The sequence below is a fragment of the Caretta caretta genome, chromosome 3, assembly GCF_965140235.1.
Source record: "Caretta caretta isolate rCarCar2 chromosome 3, rCarCar1.hap1, whole genome shotgun sequence".
Taxonomy (NCBI): domain Eukaryota; kingdom Metazoa; phylum Chordata; order Testudines; family Cheloniidae; genus Caretta; species Caretta caretta.
Genome location: NC_134208.1, coordinates 170,917,356 through 170,931,611, shown reverse-complemented (window position 1 = coordinate 170,931,611; position 14,256 = coordinate 170,917,356). Strand labels below are relative to the sequence as shown.

The 14,256-nt window shown below is 41.1% G+C and overlaps 1 protein-coding gene and 1 long non-coding RNA gene across 2 annotated transcripts in view; one reads left to right on the top strand and one right to left on the bottom strand.

Moving 5' to 3' along the window:
- LOC142071632 (uncharacterized) overlaps positions 1 to 14,256 on the top strand; it is a 214,430-nt gene that overhangs the window by 189,072 nt on the left and 11,102 nt on the right. Inside the window, exons 2-3 of the long non-coding RNA XR_012667762.1 lie at positions 12,850 to 12,952; positions 14,172 to 14,251. This is a non-coding gene — a long non-coding RNA (uncharacterized LOC142071632). The remainder of the gene's footprint in view (positions 1 to 12,849; positions 12,953 to 14,171; positions 14,252 to 14,256) is intronic.
- PKDCC (protein kinase domain containing, cytoplasmic) overlaps positions 2,042 to 14,256 on the bottom strand; it is a 45,510-nt gene continuing 33,295 nt past the window's right edge. The window contains exons 6-7 of the mRNA XM_048843034.2: positions 6,289 to 6,462; positions 2,042 to 3,319 (exon numbers count right to left, since the gene is read on the bottom strand). Of these exons, the coding sequence (XP_048698991.1) occupies positions 3,234 to 3,319; positions 6,289 to 6,462 (260 nt within the window). The 3' untranslated portion in view covers positions 2,042 to 3,233. The remainder of the gene's footprint in view (positions 3,320 to 6,288; positions 6,463 to 14,256) is intronic.

The window sequence follows — 14,256 nt, the reverse complement described above, 5'->3', positions numbered from 1 at the left end:
GTATCCGCTCGCACTGAGGTTACCTCTCCGGGGGAGGGAAACTCCAGTGATTAGGAAAAGGCAGGTGTTAGTAATGGGAGATTTGATCATTAGAAACATAGATAGCTGCGTTTGTGATGACCAGGAGAACCGTATGGTGACTTGCCTCTCTGGTGCGAAGGTTGCGGATCTCCCGAGGCATCTAGATAGACTTACGTGTAGTGCTGGGGAGGAGCCAGTGGTCATGGTACATGTAGGTACCAATGACATAGGGAAGAGTAGGAGAGACGTCCTGGAGGACAAATTTAGGCTGCTAGGAAAGAGACTGTAATCCAGGCCCTCAAGGGTGGCATTCTCAGAAATGTTTCCAGTTCCACGTGCAGGGCCTGGTAGGCAGGCAGAGCTTCAGAGTCGCAATGCGTGAATGAGGCAATGATATAGAGAGGAGGGGTTTATTTATTAGGAACTGGGGAAACTTTTGGGATAGGGGGAGCCTATACAGGAAGGATGGGCTCCACCTAAACCAAAGTGGATTCAGACGGCTGGCACTTAACATTAAAAAGGTTGCAGAGTAGTTTTTAAACTGAGAGATGGGGGAAAGCCGATTGCTGCAGAGGTGCATGTGGATCAGACAGACTTCTCTTAGAGGAGAGTCTATTGATAGAGATTCTTGAGGTTGTAGTCAGGAGGAGGGGATGGAAGAGGATAAAGTATGGGCCTGATCAGACGAGAAACATACACGAAAAGAATCTGACACATCAGAAAAGGACAGACAAATAAACAGTGACAAGTATTTAAAGTGCTTGTACACAAATGCTAGAAGTCTAAATAATAAGATGGGTGAACTAGAGTGCCTCGTGTTAAAGGAGGATATTGATATAATAGGCATCACAGAAACCTGGTGGAGTGAGGACAATCAATGGGACACAATCATTCTGGGATACAAAATATATCGGAAGAACAGAACAGGTCGTGGGGGAGGAAAGAAAGAAATGTGTGAAAGAAAATGAATCAAATGAAATAAAAATCTTAAATGAATCCACATGTTCCATAGAATCTCTATGGATAGTAATTCCATGTTCTAATAAGCATATAACAGCAGGGATCTATTATCGACCACCTGACCAGGACAGGGATAGTGACGATGAAATGCTAAGGGAGATTAGAGAGGCTATCAAAATAAAGAAAACAAATAAAAGGAAGTTCTTCTTCACTCAGCGCACAGTCAACCTGTGGAACTCCTTGCCTGAGGAGGTTGTGAAGGCTAGGACTATAACAGTGTTTAAAAGAAAACTGGATAAATTCATGGAGGTTAAGTCCATTAATGGCTATTAGCCAGGATGGATAAGGAATGACAGCCTCTGTCAGAGGGTGGAGCTGGATGGCAGGAGAGAGATCACTAGATCATTACCTGTTAGGTTCAATCCCTCTGGGACACCTGGCATTGGCCGCGGTCGGTAGACAGGATCCTGGGCTGGATGGACCTTTGGTCTGACCCAGTATGGCCATTCTTATGCTCTTATGTTCTTATATGCAGTGAGGTAAAGACTTTTGCTGAATGTGCTGCCCCAAGAACATCCTCTCCGGCATAGTCAGAAAGCTGAGAGAACTTCTGCTTCGCAGCTGTAGCTCCCTTCCTTCCTGTCCCCCACTGCCCTGAACAGAGCCCAGAGAAGACAAACAGAATTTAGTCCTATGATTAATTACTTCAGATTCTATTCTAATCCACTGTTAATTCAAAATGTTTGAACACCAGCGAGCTATATTTACATGACTGAAGTCACAAAGAAAGAGAAGCTACTGAAACATGGTCTCTTGACCTAAAGGTCACTTATTTCAGCATAGACAAACACACATACAGGGCCAAACTTTGCTCTTGGCTATGCGCACCAGATTCCCACTGAAGTCAGTAGGGAGTCGTGTATATCCTAAGGCAGAATTGGGTTCTCTTAGATCCCAATTCTGCAAAGATTTGTGCACATGACTCACACTATTCTACGTTAAGAACTTACATACATCTTCACAGGGTTCAGGCTTTAGTCTGCAGCACAGAAAAAAAATGACAAATTTAAAATTTTATTTTTTTTTTTACAAAAATAAACAATTTAAGGAACAAAAGTACAAAAATTTCTGAATGTACAAACTACAAAATAGTATGACATTGGTCACTTTTAGCTTTTAATTTATTGCTTTCACTGAAAGCAAATCCTCTAGACACACTATGCCTATAAAATGCATCTATTTATATAGAATTTCAGGCTAGTTTTTTCATTTTTCATTTCATTTGTTCTAAGAATTAGTAAGAAGCACCTTAGAAAACCAAGGATTTGAGGATAATACAAATGGAAAGTCTTCCATGGCAAGATTTTCATCAAAAATTGTGTTGTTCAAACTGCTAGATTGCTTTGCTGATCTGTCAGTGAAATATTTTAGGGAATATTTTGGACAGCGATTAAGGCCTTAATTCAGCAAAACACTTAAATATATACTTAAAGCTATCCCTATTCAGCAAAGCACTTAAGCATGGGCTTACATCCCCATGGCTTCAGTGGGACTACTCATGCTTAAAGTTGGCATATGCTTAAGTGCTTTGCTGGATCAGGGCCTAAACAACTGAAAATATGGCTTTATTAAATTAAAAATAAATGTTTTCATAAACTTTTAAAACAAAATGAAAATTGGCTACATTTTTGAAATTATAAATATGGCTGAGATCCATTGATGACAGGCCCATGGTATTTCTACAAATGTTTTTGGTCTTGCATATCTGATAACATTGACATAAATGTTGATTGTCTTCTATAACATTTGATATTTAAAGCTTTGTAACTGATAAGCTTCATTAACTCTGTAGTGATTGTACTTGTCTAAATAAATATCATGGCAGAGGACCCAGACTTCCTATGGAACTTATGAACTTCCAGGTCTGTGCAAATATGTACAGACCTAATTAACCTTGGTTAGAAAGGCTTGGGTTACCTACTGCTTTATAACCCAACTTATATTCCAACAGTGTATCACATTTTGTATTTTGTTGTGTTTTAAAAAAATCACATTTTGAAAATGTTGTTGTATTGCACATTCATCCTGGTCATGCAGGTCATTTCTTTAAAGTTTTGCTTAGCACTCTAGATTAGAATGAGTAATAGTGCAATTATCTCTCCCTCCCGCAGACATCTTGTACATAACAGCTGTCTATATTTATACACAAACAGCTCCTGTCATTTACAAGTCAGACTAAGCCACTTAAGCTGTCAGCCTGTCACTTTCACATATGTTATCTTGTCAGGATCAGGCACGATATGATTTGAGCCCATCTTGAAGAAGACAAGCTGCCGACCTAAACAGAACATGAAAGAAGAAAATAATTAGAAGTGATTACCAACATTTTGGTCTATTCCAAACATTGAAATCTCATATCCTGATTCTGTCTCTGCATTCTTTAAACTACACAGGAGGCCAAATTCTTCTCTCTCTTAAGCTGGTATAAATCTAGAGTCTTTCTGCTGAAGTCACAAGGGCCAAAGTGCTCTCTGTTACACCAACACTACATTGATTTCCATAGGTTTATTATGGATTCAAACCAGTATCACTCAGAGCAGAATCTGGCCTAATATAGCTACTCCAGGTAGATGCTAGGATAAGTGTGGTCAAGATTTGGCTCTGTGGGGTTGCCTAGGTGTAACTAAGGGAAGCATTTCAAGATTAAAATTGTATTAATCTGATTTATTTATGGAGTTGAAGGAGCTGCTGTAAGTCATCCCATTGACTTTAATGGGCTCTGGATAACAGCTTAAATGAAGAGCATTCACTAGATCATGCAAGAATATCTTCTTGGACTGCTTGAACCTACACAAAAAATGTATATATGCACCAAATTTGGCCTACTCTGAAACACAGATGCTAAATAAGTCATCTCCTGTTGTTCTGCAGCTCAGATTTTTAAGTCAACTATAGCAGATTTTCCACTCTTACCAACAAACTAGTACAACAAAAACCACCGAGTGATGGGCAGCCTGTACCATTTCCATTACGTAATCAATCCTTTCATAAGCCAGAGTTCATTTAAGGCTGTCCTTCAGTAAGGTGTTGGTATTTGCTGCTGCCTCGCTAGCCCTTTCTGCTCTCATCATGCTTGTCAAACTAGGATCTTTCTTACATCCCCTCTATCTGGATGTGGTCCCAGCATACTGAAATCCCTAAGGCACCCGCTGTAATTGATAAAGGAGAGTCACTGGAATGTACACTACTATGTCCTTATGCAGTTATTCAACCTTCCCCTACCTTCTGTCTCAAGGTAATACAGCCAAACGTTATTCCCACAAATCCTGCCTCTTAAGATGGATAACAACATTTCCCTAAAAATCATATCACATTCTGATCTGTATGTCAACAACTATGGTTTTAAATAATCAATAACTCGTCAGAATGCCTGAGAATAAAGTGATAATGTAGCAGCAATTAAAGTACTATTGTAAATAATTATTTTGATGGTGATATGCAATTAAGGGAGTTGTTCCTTTCTTCCTACAAATCTCACCAGAGCTCAAGAAGGTGTTTTTAGTGGCATCTTTGATAAATCTGATTGTCATGTAATGGACAGTATGGTATGATAAGCTAGAAAGCGTTGGCTCCTCAGGATAAGACTTGCATAAGCCTGTGACATATTCTTGGTTCCAGGTAGGCCTCTGTTCACGTCTTTGGGGTACACAATGGCTGTGACGACCCACAGCTGCATACCACACCTTACAGTGAATATCATCCTATGGACAACTTTTTATATATATATATATAAAGTGTCTATTGTGGGTGCCTCCAGTTTTGGGGTACTTGAGTGAGATAAAGAGCCAGATTCTGGCCTGGTCTAAATTAACATAGCTCCACTGAAGTCAAAGCTCCATTGATTTACACTAACGGAGAATCAGCTTTAGGGGGTCTCTAGCTGGACACCAGAAACCAAGCTACCAAACTAAGTGGCCACTTCTAGATATGTAGGCCTGCATCTTTGCTATCTACCCACAATGGGGCACAATGCACGAGCAGGTAAAGTATCCCAATGTTATGCCCAGGTAGTGTTGTCATTTCTACATTTCTGCCTTAACTGTTTACTCCCTTTTTGTGTCACTGTTGTAGCATCATTTACATATAGATCTTAGTACACAATGATTTTTAAGATTAGAACGGACTTTCCCAGAGCAGAACACTACTGTGCGGAGAAGCTGAAGGAGATTTTTCTTGTGCAGTCATATCGTTTCTTTAAACTAGGGTTTTACAGCCTCAAGTATTTGTATGGCTCCTATTACCACAGTATCTGAGCCCTTCACAAATCACAAAACCCCGCTGAGGTAGGGAAGGGCTATCGTCCCCTCAGAGGGGAACGGAGACAGGGAGGGTATAGCTAGACTGCTTTTTAAACCTGCAGCAGCAAATTTCAGTTACCAGGGCTACCGACCGGCTCTCACCAAAACCAGCTGTGTACCCGGTGCAGCTCAGGCTCCAAAACTCACCCCACACTGAGCTTCAGCCCAAGCCCAGACGTCTCCACAGCGGATTTTAGTGCTGGGGCACAGATCTAAAAATTCACTGCAACAGGTTTTCACACACAGTGTAGACATTTCTCTGGACGTGAAGTGACTTACCCAAGCTCACCCAGGAAGTCTATGGCAGAGCAGAGATTTAACCCCAGCTCTCCCAAATCCTAGGACGGTGCCCTCGCAACTGAACCATCCTTGGTCTAGAAAGTTGTGCCAACTCTCCTTACCAACAAACTGCATCTAAACCAGAACACCAACTGCTTATTTATTACAGCTGACAACAGCACAGCATTCCCGTCAAGATCAGGACGCTCTTCTGTCTGCCAGAGGGTCACTGCTGAGTGATAGAAGGAGGGATGAGAGAACGTGTTTGGCCTAATTTCAAACCAGATCACGTGCACCTGAATGTTTCTTTCAAATTCAAATGTTGGACCAAATTTTGCCTATCTTATGTGAAAACTCCCAGGGAGGTCAAGTCCCTGTGATCCCTGTCCAGCTGCCCCCAATTGATCCCCTCATGCCAGGCTATTCTTAGTCAGTGCATAGACCCCCCCTATGGAGCACAAATAAAGTACAGCCTAGCCCACCTCCTCTGCTCAGCTCCAGCTGAGGGTTAAGAGACATCCTCCCATCTCTAGCAACTATGCTCCCATGAGCCTACTTCAGTGTAACTCATTCACCAGATGGTTTCAAAACCATACATATTTATATGGGCCAGTAGCTTGTTTTGGATTATTAGCACCAGCTGCTGCATTTGTTCAATGGCACCCGTTACCTGTCCACGTTGTCTGGTTGGTCAGGACAAAAGCTTTGCACTGGGAGTGATTCTCACAGACCTCGATGGCTTCGCCAACATCGAACACAGAGAGGAGGCAGCCCTTGTGATGGTAAGAAGGCCAGCACCTGTAGTTCTCATCAGGAATAGCAGCTTCAGGTATCGGTTGGTACTCTGCAAAAAACAGAGCTAAGCAATCAGTTGGAATCTCTTCTGAAAGAGTTTGTTAAATGCCGTGAGGGGTGGGGAAAGAAGGCATACGAAGGGAGGTGTCTCATAATCTATCACATAAGATTTTCATCACCTCCATTCGCTAAAACCTCTTTGGTACTCTCATTTATTTATTTATAGAAAAGGGTCTGTCCATAAAACTGTCCGTACACAAGATGTTTTTGCCTCCTTCCTGAGCAGGCACGATAGATTTTATGTAGGGTTTTACTGAGAGAATGTCCCATTCAATAAACAGCATCCACTTGAATGAACTGATTCCCTGTCCTCGTTCTTAACACTGAATGGGACTGTCAGGGTGAGACCTGATCGGGCACTCCTGCCCCTCCCTCTCAGTCAGGAGAGCATGTTATTTTACTCTAGCTTCTTTAGAACATGAAGAAAAGACAGGCTTTTAATTAAGCAAACTTTTTTCCTTGCTCACATTAACACAAAAGGGGAGTTGCTTGATGGGCCTCAGGGGTGGGGGGAAGAGGAGAGACAAAAAGAGCCCATGAAGCATGTCAGCTTTGGTTCTTGCCCAGCTCCTCTGCATTGCCCTGTGGATTACTTGGCTCCCTTGGCTGCCGTTCAGTCTCTCTCTTGCCTTTATGAGCTCCCTCTTGTTCTCTGTACACAGCTCCTCTCAGTCTCCCGGCTGCTTTTGGGCTTCTCTGATGAATGCATCAGCAAAATTAAACTAATCATTTATAAATATTTCTACTTAGCTCCCAGGACACAGAAATAAAAAATAAGTTATTCTAATTGCATCCATTAAGGAAATTGTAGCAGTGTGCCCTCCTTCTTTAGTCACTTTAGTTCAAGGATCTTTTGCTTGCAGCTGCAAAGTTCCAGCCTGCTAATATTTCCAGAGAGAGCTTTGTAAGGATGCTCCCAGTCCAACAGACAGTGTTTACTATAGACTTAACAGCCAACAGTTTGATTCATAAAACAATTATTCACCATCTACGGTACATTCCATACTATTTACATAGAAAGTGTGTGAAATATTCAATATGCTCTTATAAGCCTGGTCAAAACAAAAATAAGACATACACCAACACAGTAAGAGTCCAGTCATGTCCCATTTAAGCCAATGGCAAAACTCCCATTAACTACAGTAGATGCAGGATCAGACCCCAAAATGGATTTTAAAAAATGGGGAAAAATTACCAAAAAATGTCTCCTTAAAAAGCTGCTGCATGAATAAGAACAGTCACCGGTCAGACATATGTCATTCAGTATTACATGTAATGGAATTATTTGGCCAGAGCTACAGCAGAGAGACTGATTTGTGCCTTCACGCTAAGGTCAATGAGACTATCCATGTAAGACAAACAACGGGTCCAGTCTACAGCTGCCCTGCTTCTTATTTAGTCAATTATATCAGTGCCAACCGAATGCAAAGTGGAGATGAAATGCTCACCTTGCAGTGGTGTGACTACAAAAGGTGCAAGGCAAAGGTGAATCAGTACACCTAAACGGACACCTGCAAGCTGGACATAATTTTCCTCTATTATTTAAAAGGTAACATCTACTACAGTGCTGGAATGCCGGTAGGGATCAAGCCCTGGGCCCTTACAGGGAATTCTCAGAGCTTGCCAAGCTCCTGACAACAGTGTCGAAGGCCAAGCTCTAGCAGGCTTCGGCAGGAAGTCTGAGTAGTTAGCATAGCAACCCCAACATCATGTGATAGACCTTCACTATACAAACAGAAATCTGTCTCCCAGTAACCCACCTGTCAAACTGCAATTTACTTTTCAAAAAACTCTTTCACAGGCAAATATATTTTAAAAGTCTCTCTACTACATATTACATTGTTTCATTTCTAATGTGTTACTATATATTCAATGTTTCTCTCAAGTTTTCCTCAACTCCCAACCCTACCTACCATTACAATTCTTTAACCACAGTGGGCCAGAGCCTCAGGTGGCACAACCTGAGCAGCTGAAGCCCTATTTCCTTCATACAGCTATAAAGAAAAGCAGTTCTCAATAACTTTCAGAGACCGACGGCTTGCTTTGATTGAGGGGTGTGAATTATAGAGTGAGCTAATGTGTTGTGATCTAACCGTCCCGTGTAGACCCTGCTGGCACAAATTCAAAAAGGTACCTTGTTCGTGTTCATGTAAACAATAGAGTGAAGTTAGTCTTCCTACTTGGAGTAGCTCTGAGGTGTGCAGCAGTGACCTCTTTGTCCAGTTCCTAGAGCAGGGAAGCCACAATGGTCTGCAAAAGTCTCTGAGCTCTGTACTAATGTAAATAGCATTGCACTGTATTTAGTAAATGATCATCCAAACCACAAAAATATACACAGAGGAAGACTAATACATTCCCTGGCTGGGACGTTACTAAGCTTCCTTGCACAGTCCAGGAAGAGGTAGAAACATAGGAGGCCAATGGGGAGTGTGGACAAACAGGACCTCCCTGTGGATAGCTCTGGCAGAACCCCAAGAGTGGCACATTTAGCAGAATACTCACAAATTCTGGGGTTTTCCAGCAGGGGTGCTGGAACAATTTGTATAGTGGAGGTGCCGAGAGCCATTGAACAAAACTGTAAACCCTGGATATAAAGGACACCACTTCAAGCCAGGGGGTGCAGCAGCACCCCCAGTTCCAGCACCTATGTTTTCCAGTATGGGGAGAGTGTAGGGAGGAGGGGAAACGAGAGGGGATTGTCATGGGGTTTCCTTTCCATTGTGTGGGTTTTCCTGTGGAAAGGCTGATGTCCTGAGCATGATGCATTTCAGCAAGCACAATGTGAAGAGATGCACAGTTTACTTTTTAAAAGCATTAAAGTTTTCCCACAAAAAGCCTGATCCAATATTTACAACTGGACTTTGCATGAAACGTAGCTCATTATGGATCCTCTCCTGCTTCCCCTGAAGTCAACAGAAAATCTCCCATTGGCTTCAGGGACAGCATGCTCGGGTCCTTAACATATGAGTAACTGCCAAAGTGAGGACCATATGGCAACCCTGACAGCCACATCAAGACACTCTTCAGCTTCCTTCTCCATACATCACTTTTCCCCTTACCACTAACGTAATAACTCTTACTACATTTTCCCTTTAATCATTTTTTTATGTCTATTTTTAAAATAGATGTGAGGGGGTGAGCTGCTCCCTAGAGGCCAGCTGTGCCTCTGCCATAAGTGGCCCTGCAGGGGAGGAACAGGAAAGGAGGCTTTGCCCCTACTTGTGTGGCCTACAACAGGAAAGCCTAAATCATAGCCCTGAATGTAGGGGCTGCTGTCAAGAGGCTTTGGTCCCCTGGCAGCATCTCACCTGAAAGAGGGTAGCAAGGATGACAAGTAGGCTGAAATGTAGCTCCTTCCTCTCTCTCTCTCTCTCTCTCCAGCCAGCAGAGCTTTCCAGCCTTGCAGTAGAACAAGTTTGCTGTACCCCTTTAAACCGGTGCCACAAATTATTCCTCCTCCTCAATTAGGGAGCTCCAGGAGACATCCTTCCCCCCCCAGGGCGGTCAGGCCCATGTGGTTTTTTGGGTTATAGAAAATATCTTCTAATTGCTTGTAACCTAGAAAAAACTCTAACTCAGAACAACCACCACTGAATACTGGTCTGAAAAAGTGAATCCTTTTCCAAAGATTCACCTTGTCTCATAACATGGTGATCTAGTATCTTTGTAATTTGCACAAAGAAGAAAAAATCATGTGAATCTCACGTGTATACACTTCAAAGCAAGGGTCTGATCCATAGCCTTTACTTGTGTGAGTAATCCCATTGTGCTGTGAGTATTTGAAACCAAGACACTTTACTCACTTAAGCAGGGCTATCAGGATAAGGAGCCCTTACCTGAAGGCAACTGGACAGTTACTTAATTAACAGGAGTTCTGACAACACTAATTGGTATGCCCAATTAAAAGGAAAGCTATGTATTTTAGATATGCCCAAATGTAAACATTCAAATACATAATGAATCAAAATACTGATAAACGTGGTACTAATGCAATGGTTCAGAGAGCATTCCTCTCCTATTCAAAACTTGCTCAATCTGAGATAAACCATCAAGATGAAAAATAAACCCACGAAGTGATAACTTTCCAGTCACTCACTTTCTATCCATTTGTTTTTATGTTCATGTCACTCACCTACCTCTTTGTGGTTCACTATGTAGTATATAGCAAGATAAAAATGTTACATAGCTCACTTGTACTTTGTTGTATGTATCAAAGAGAGGTTTGAATGAGATTTGTAAAAGCCACATCAGGACTCTTTACCTGCTGTGTGAAACGGCTTAAAAAAAAACTAAGTTGCATTTCTCACACAACAAATTTAAATGTTCATCCTGGTCACAATGGTTCAATGTACTTGTTCTATTTAGAAAAACCAGACTGATTTAAAGACAGCTTTAGCTCAGGTTTTTGTCTTCCCAAACCTGAAACTTACTTAAATGGAGTTCTTGGAATTTGAAGGCTCACAGCAGTAAATCACATCATAAAAAAGGTCAAAGTTCTGGTCGATTTCCAGACTAATGGTGTTTAAAACCAATAAATACTTGCCTAATACTATAAATGCAGCAATAAATTTACACTTTCACATACATATACACAATTTGACATAGCATACTTAAAGTCTATCGCTGTAAAGTCAAGGAATAGATCAAAGAATTACACTGTGTTCATAAATAACTCCTTACCAATGCCCTAACCAAAAATATTCCTTTTCACTTGTACATATTTTTGTAAAGGTTGAAGCAAATAAACTTTTACTACACTAGGCCTGATTCTGTTATCACTTATGCCATTTTTCATACCAGTTTAATCTCTGGGACCAGATTCTCCATTCACGCTAATTTAATCAGAGCCGGGCAGGAAACAATTTTCCCATCCTGCAAAAATTTGAGATTTCAAAACATTTTCCCAGTCCAAATCATGATTAAGTTGAAATCTAAAAATTGTTCATGAACCAAAACTCCAAGATGTTTTCTTAAATCACTCATATTTCATTTAGGTTTTTTTAATTATCTATAAATTAACCTGAATTCTGAAGTAAAAAGTCATTTTAAATAAAAAAAATTTTCCTTTTCTTTCTTTCTAAATGGGAAATTAGTTGAAACTGACCCATTCCCATGAAGTTTGCTTTGTTTAACTGGCATTTTCCAACAAAAATTGTTTAGCTGAAAAATTCCCAGGCAGCTCTAGATGTAAGGTAAGTAGCTCCAGCAAAACTGGGGCAGTTACACTGGGAAAAAGTCAATGTAAACCAAGATCAGATTCAAGCCCATTCATTTATGTTACTTGTCAATTTACGGCAGTGTAACTTAGATCAGGCCCAAAATGTCCTAAAGGCTCTGGCCCACCCCTATATTGCAGAAAAGACATCTTGACAATGTACCATTTCACAGGATAAAGTGATACATTTAAAAACTGAAATCAGTTCATGGCAAACTAACAAATCACTGACCAAATACTATCATTACAAACAAAATAGCAAAGCTTAAAAGGTTCTAACATCCCAAAATTACCTTAGCAAAAAAATCACCTGTGTTGTCCCAGTGCTGACTCTAATATATAAACATGCCCATTTTCACAGTACCAGAGTCAATCATATAAATAACTCCAGGACTACATTATAAACAGGCTGTGGTTTCCCCTTTTTAAGTTGCTTAAATCACCCTAAATCTGACTTTAATCAATCCTAATGACCATTTATTTCAGCCACAGCAGCTAGATTGCATTTTTACTACCAGCTACAGCTACCAGTTGGAAAATTGCCCAGTCGTCTTTTCCAGTTATCACCTGCCAATACACCATGGGTCAATGACACAACTGCATCCTTGACAAAGTAATCCTGTTACTCCCTATTTCACCTGCACTTCCATTGTAATGATAAAATAATGAAACCTGCTTCTGGATTTCTTTCCCCCCAACCGCCCTTGCTTGTAGTTAAACATAAAGGGCCTGATTCTATCAATCTCAGTAATACCTTGCTATACAAATAGTCCCACTGATTTCCCAATGAGTACAAACAGCAGAATCAGACTCTGAATAACAGAAGAATATACTTATTGCTTCACATCATACGTTCAGAGTAAGAAACAAAGTGTAAACTTTGATATAACTAACGTTTGCCCTCCTGATGTTGTATTGGTTTGCTTGACTTTCAGCAGATCTCATTTTACATTTGTCCATGTTTTCATATACTATATTAAATTCGTTCCAAAAGAATGCCCCATAAATATGGCTCTTAGGCAAAAGTTAATGTGAATCTGCATTATACAAAAGCTGTTTTGGGAGGGGGCGGGGGCGCTACATGCCCATGCCAGCAATAAAACAGTAGTATAGCAGGGAAAATTACTCATCAAGTTTATTCCATTTATCTCCACTTCCAAGCACACCTGCCCTCCTCCACTAAATCACTGCAGCCATTTGGAGAGTGCTGTAGTCAAGTGAAAAAGGCACCTGGATAGGACACTGACCTGCTTCATGATCTTGAGTAAGTAGCTTCTCTGTTTCCACTCCATCTTTTGTCTGTCCTGTCTATTTAGACTGTCTGCTCTTTGGAGCAGTGACTGTCTCTTTTTATGTACCTGTACAGTGCCTAAGCACAATGAAGCCCTTGTCTTGATTGGAGCCTATCAGGGCTGCTGCAGTACAAATATTTACATTTTGCCTCCTGTCAACATTGCACCATGAGAGGAGAAAAAGTTGGATTTTTTTCCTGGCTCATGCATTGACAATAGAACTGTTAACCAGGGTCCATCTACAGGGGCAGCTTCTACCTGCAGTTACGCCTCTGCAGTGCAACCTCATTGAAGATAGCTGTATCGGAGACTGGGGTTGCACAGATGTGACTGAGGCAGAATTTGGCCAGCAAAATCTTTATTGGTGTATGAAAAACTGTATTAAAATTGTAGAGCTATCACATTAAATGCTCAGGGGATTCCCAGGTTCTACTTGCAGGCAGTGGGCTTTGGAGGGAAGTGTGTGAGCAATACTCTCGCAGCAGACAGGCAGTCTAAAATAAAGTGAGACAACCTGTGCCTCTCTGTCTTAGGGAGCAGCCTGCTTTGTCTCTCTATTTTGGGGTTCTTCTGTATTATTCTAAATTCTAAAAAAAATCAAGTATTGTTACAATACTTTTGCTGGAAGGTTGCACTGCATTGTTTTATCTAACTTCTCTGTTCCTATGCTGAAAACGTACCAAATGGGCGTGATACCACACAAGCCAGAAAATGTATAGGGTCAGATTTTTAAATATATTTAAGCTGCTAAAGATGCAGCTAGACACCTAGTGGAATTTTCAGAAGCTCCTAGGTGCATAGCTCCCAACTGGAGTTCGGCATCTCGTAGTGAGATTTTCAACAGGACTTAACTGCCATTTGAGTTAGGTACCTCAGCACTTTTGAAAATTCCACTAGGTGCCTATCCGCATCTTTAGCGGTGTAAATAAAATCTGGCCCCTAACTCGTCTGAAGGTCCAGCCCAGCAATTAGAAAAAACATTTTTACTACTAAATGTGTGTGATCAAATTTGACCTAGAGCAATGGAAAGTTAATAAATATGAAACTCCATGATGCCATTTTTAGAGCCACTTTTCAGAGCAGAAAGGAAAGGAGTACCTTGGCTGCACAAGGGTAGAGATGTATATCCTACTGTCTACACATGGGGGAAAGGTATTTTCTCAGGGCTATGTCATTATATTTATGCTACAGGCCTGTGAAAGTGAGTCAGACCTACACCCTATGGAAGACAGCTACTGTCTCTCTGGGGCTGCTGCATGCTGATGGTAGAGGTGAG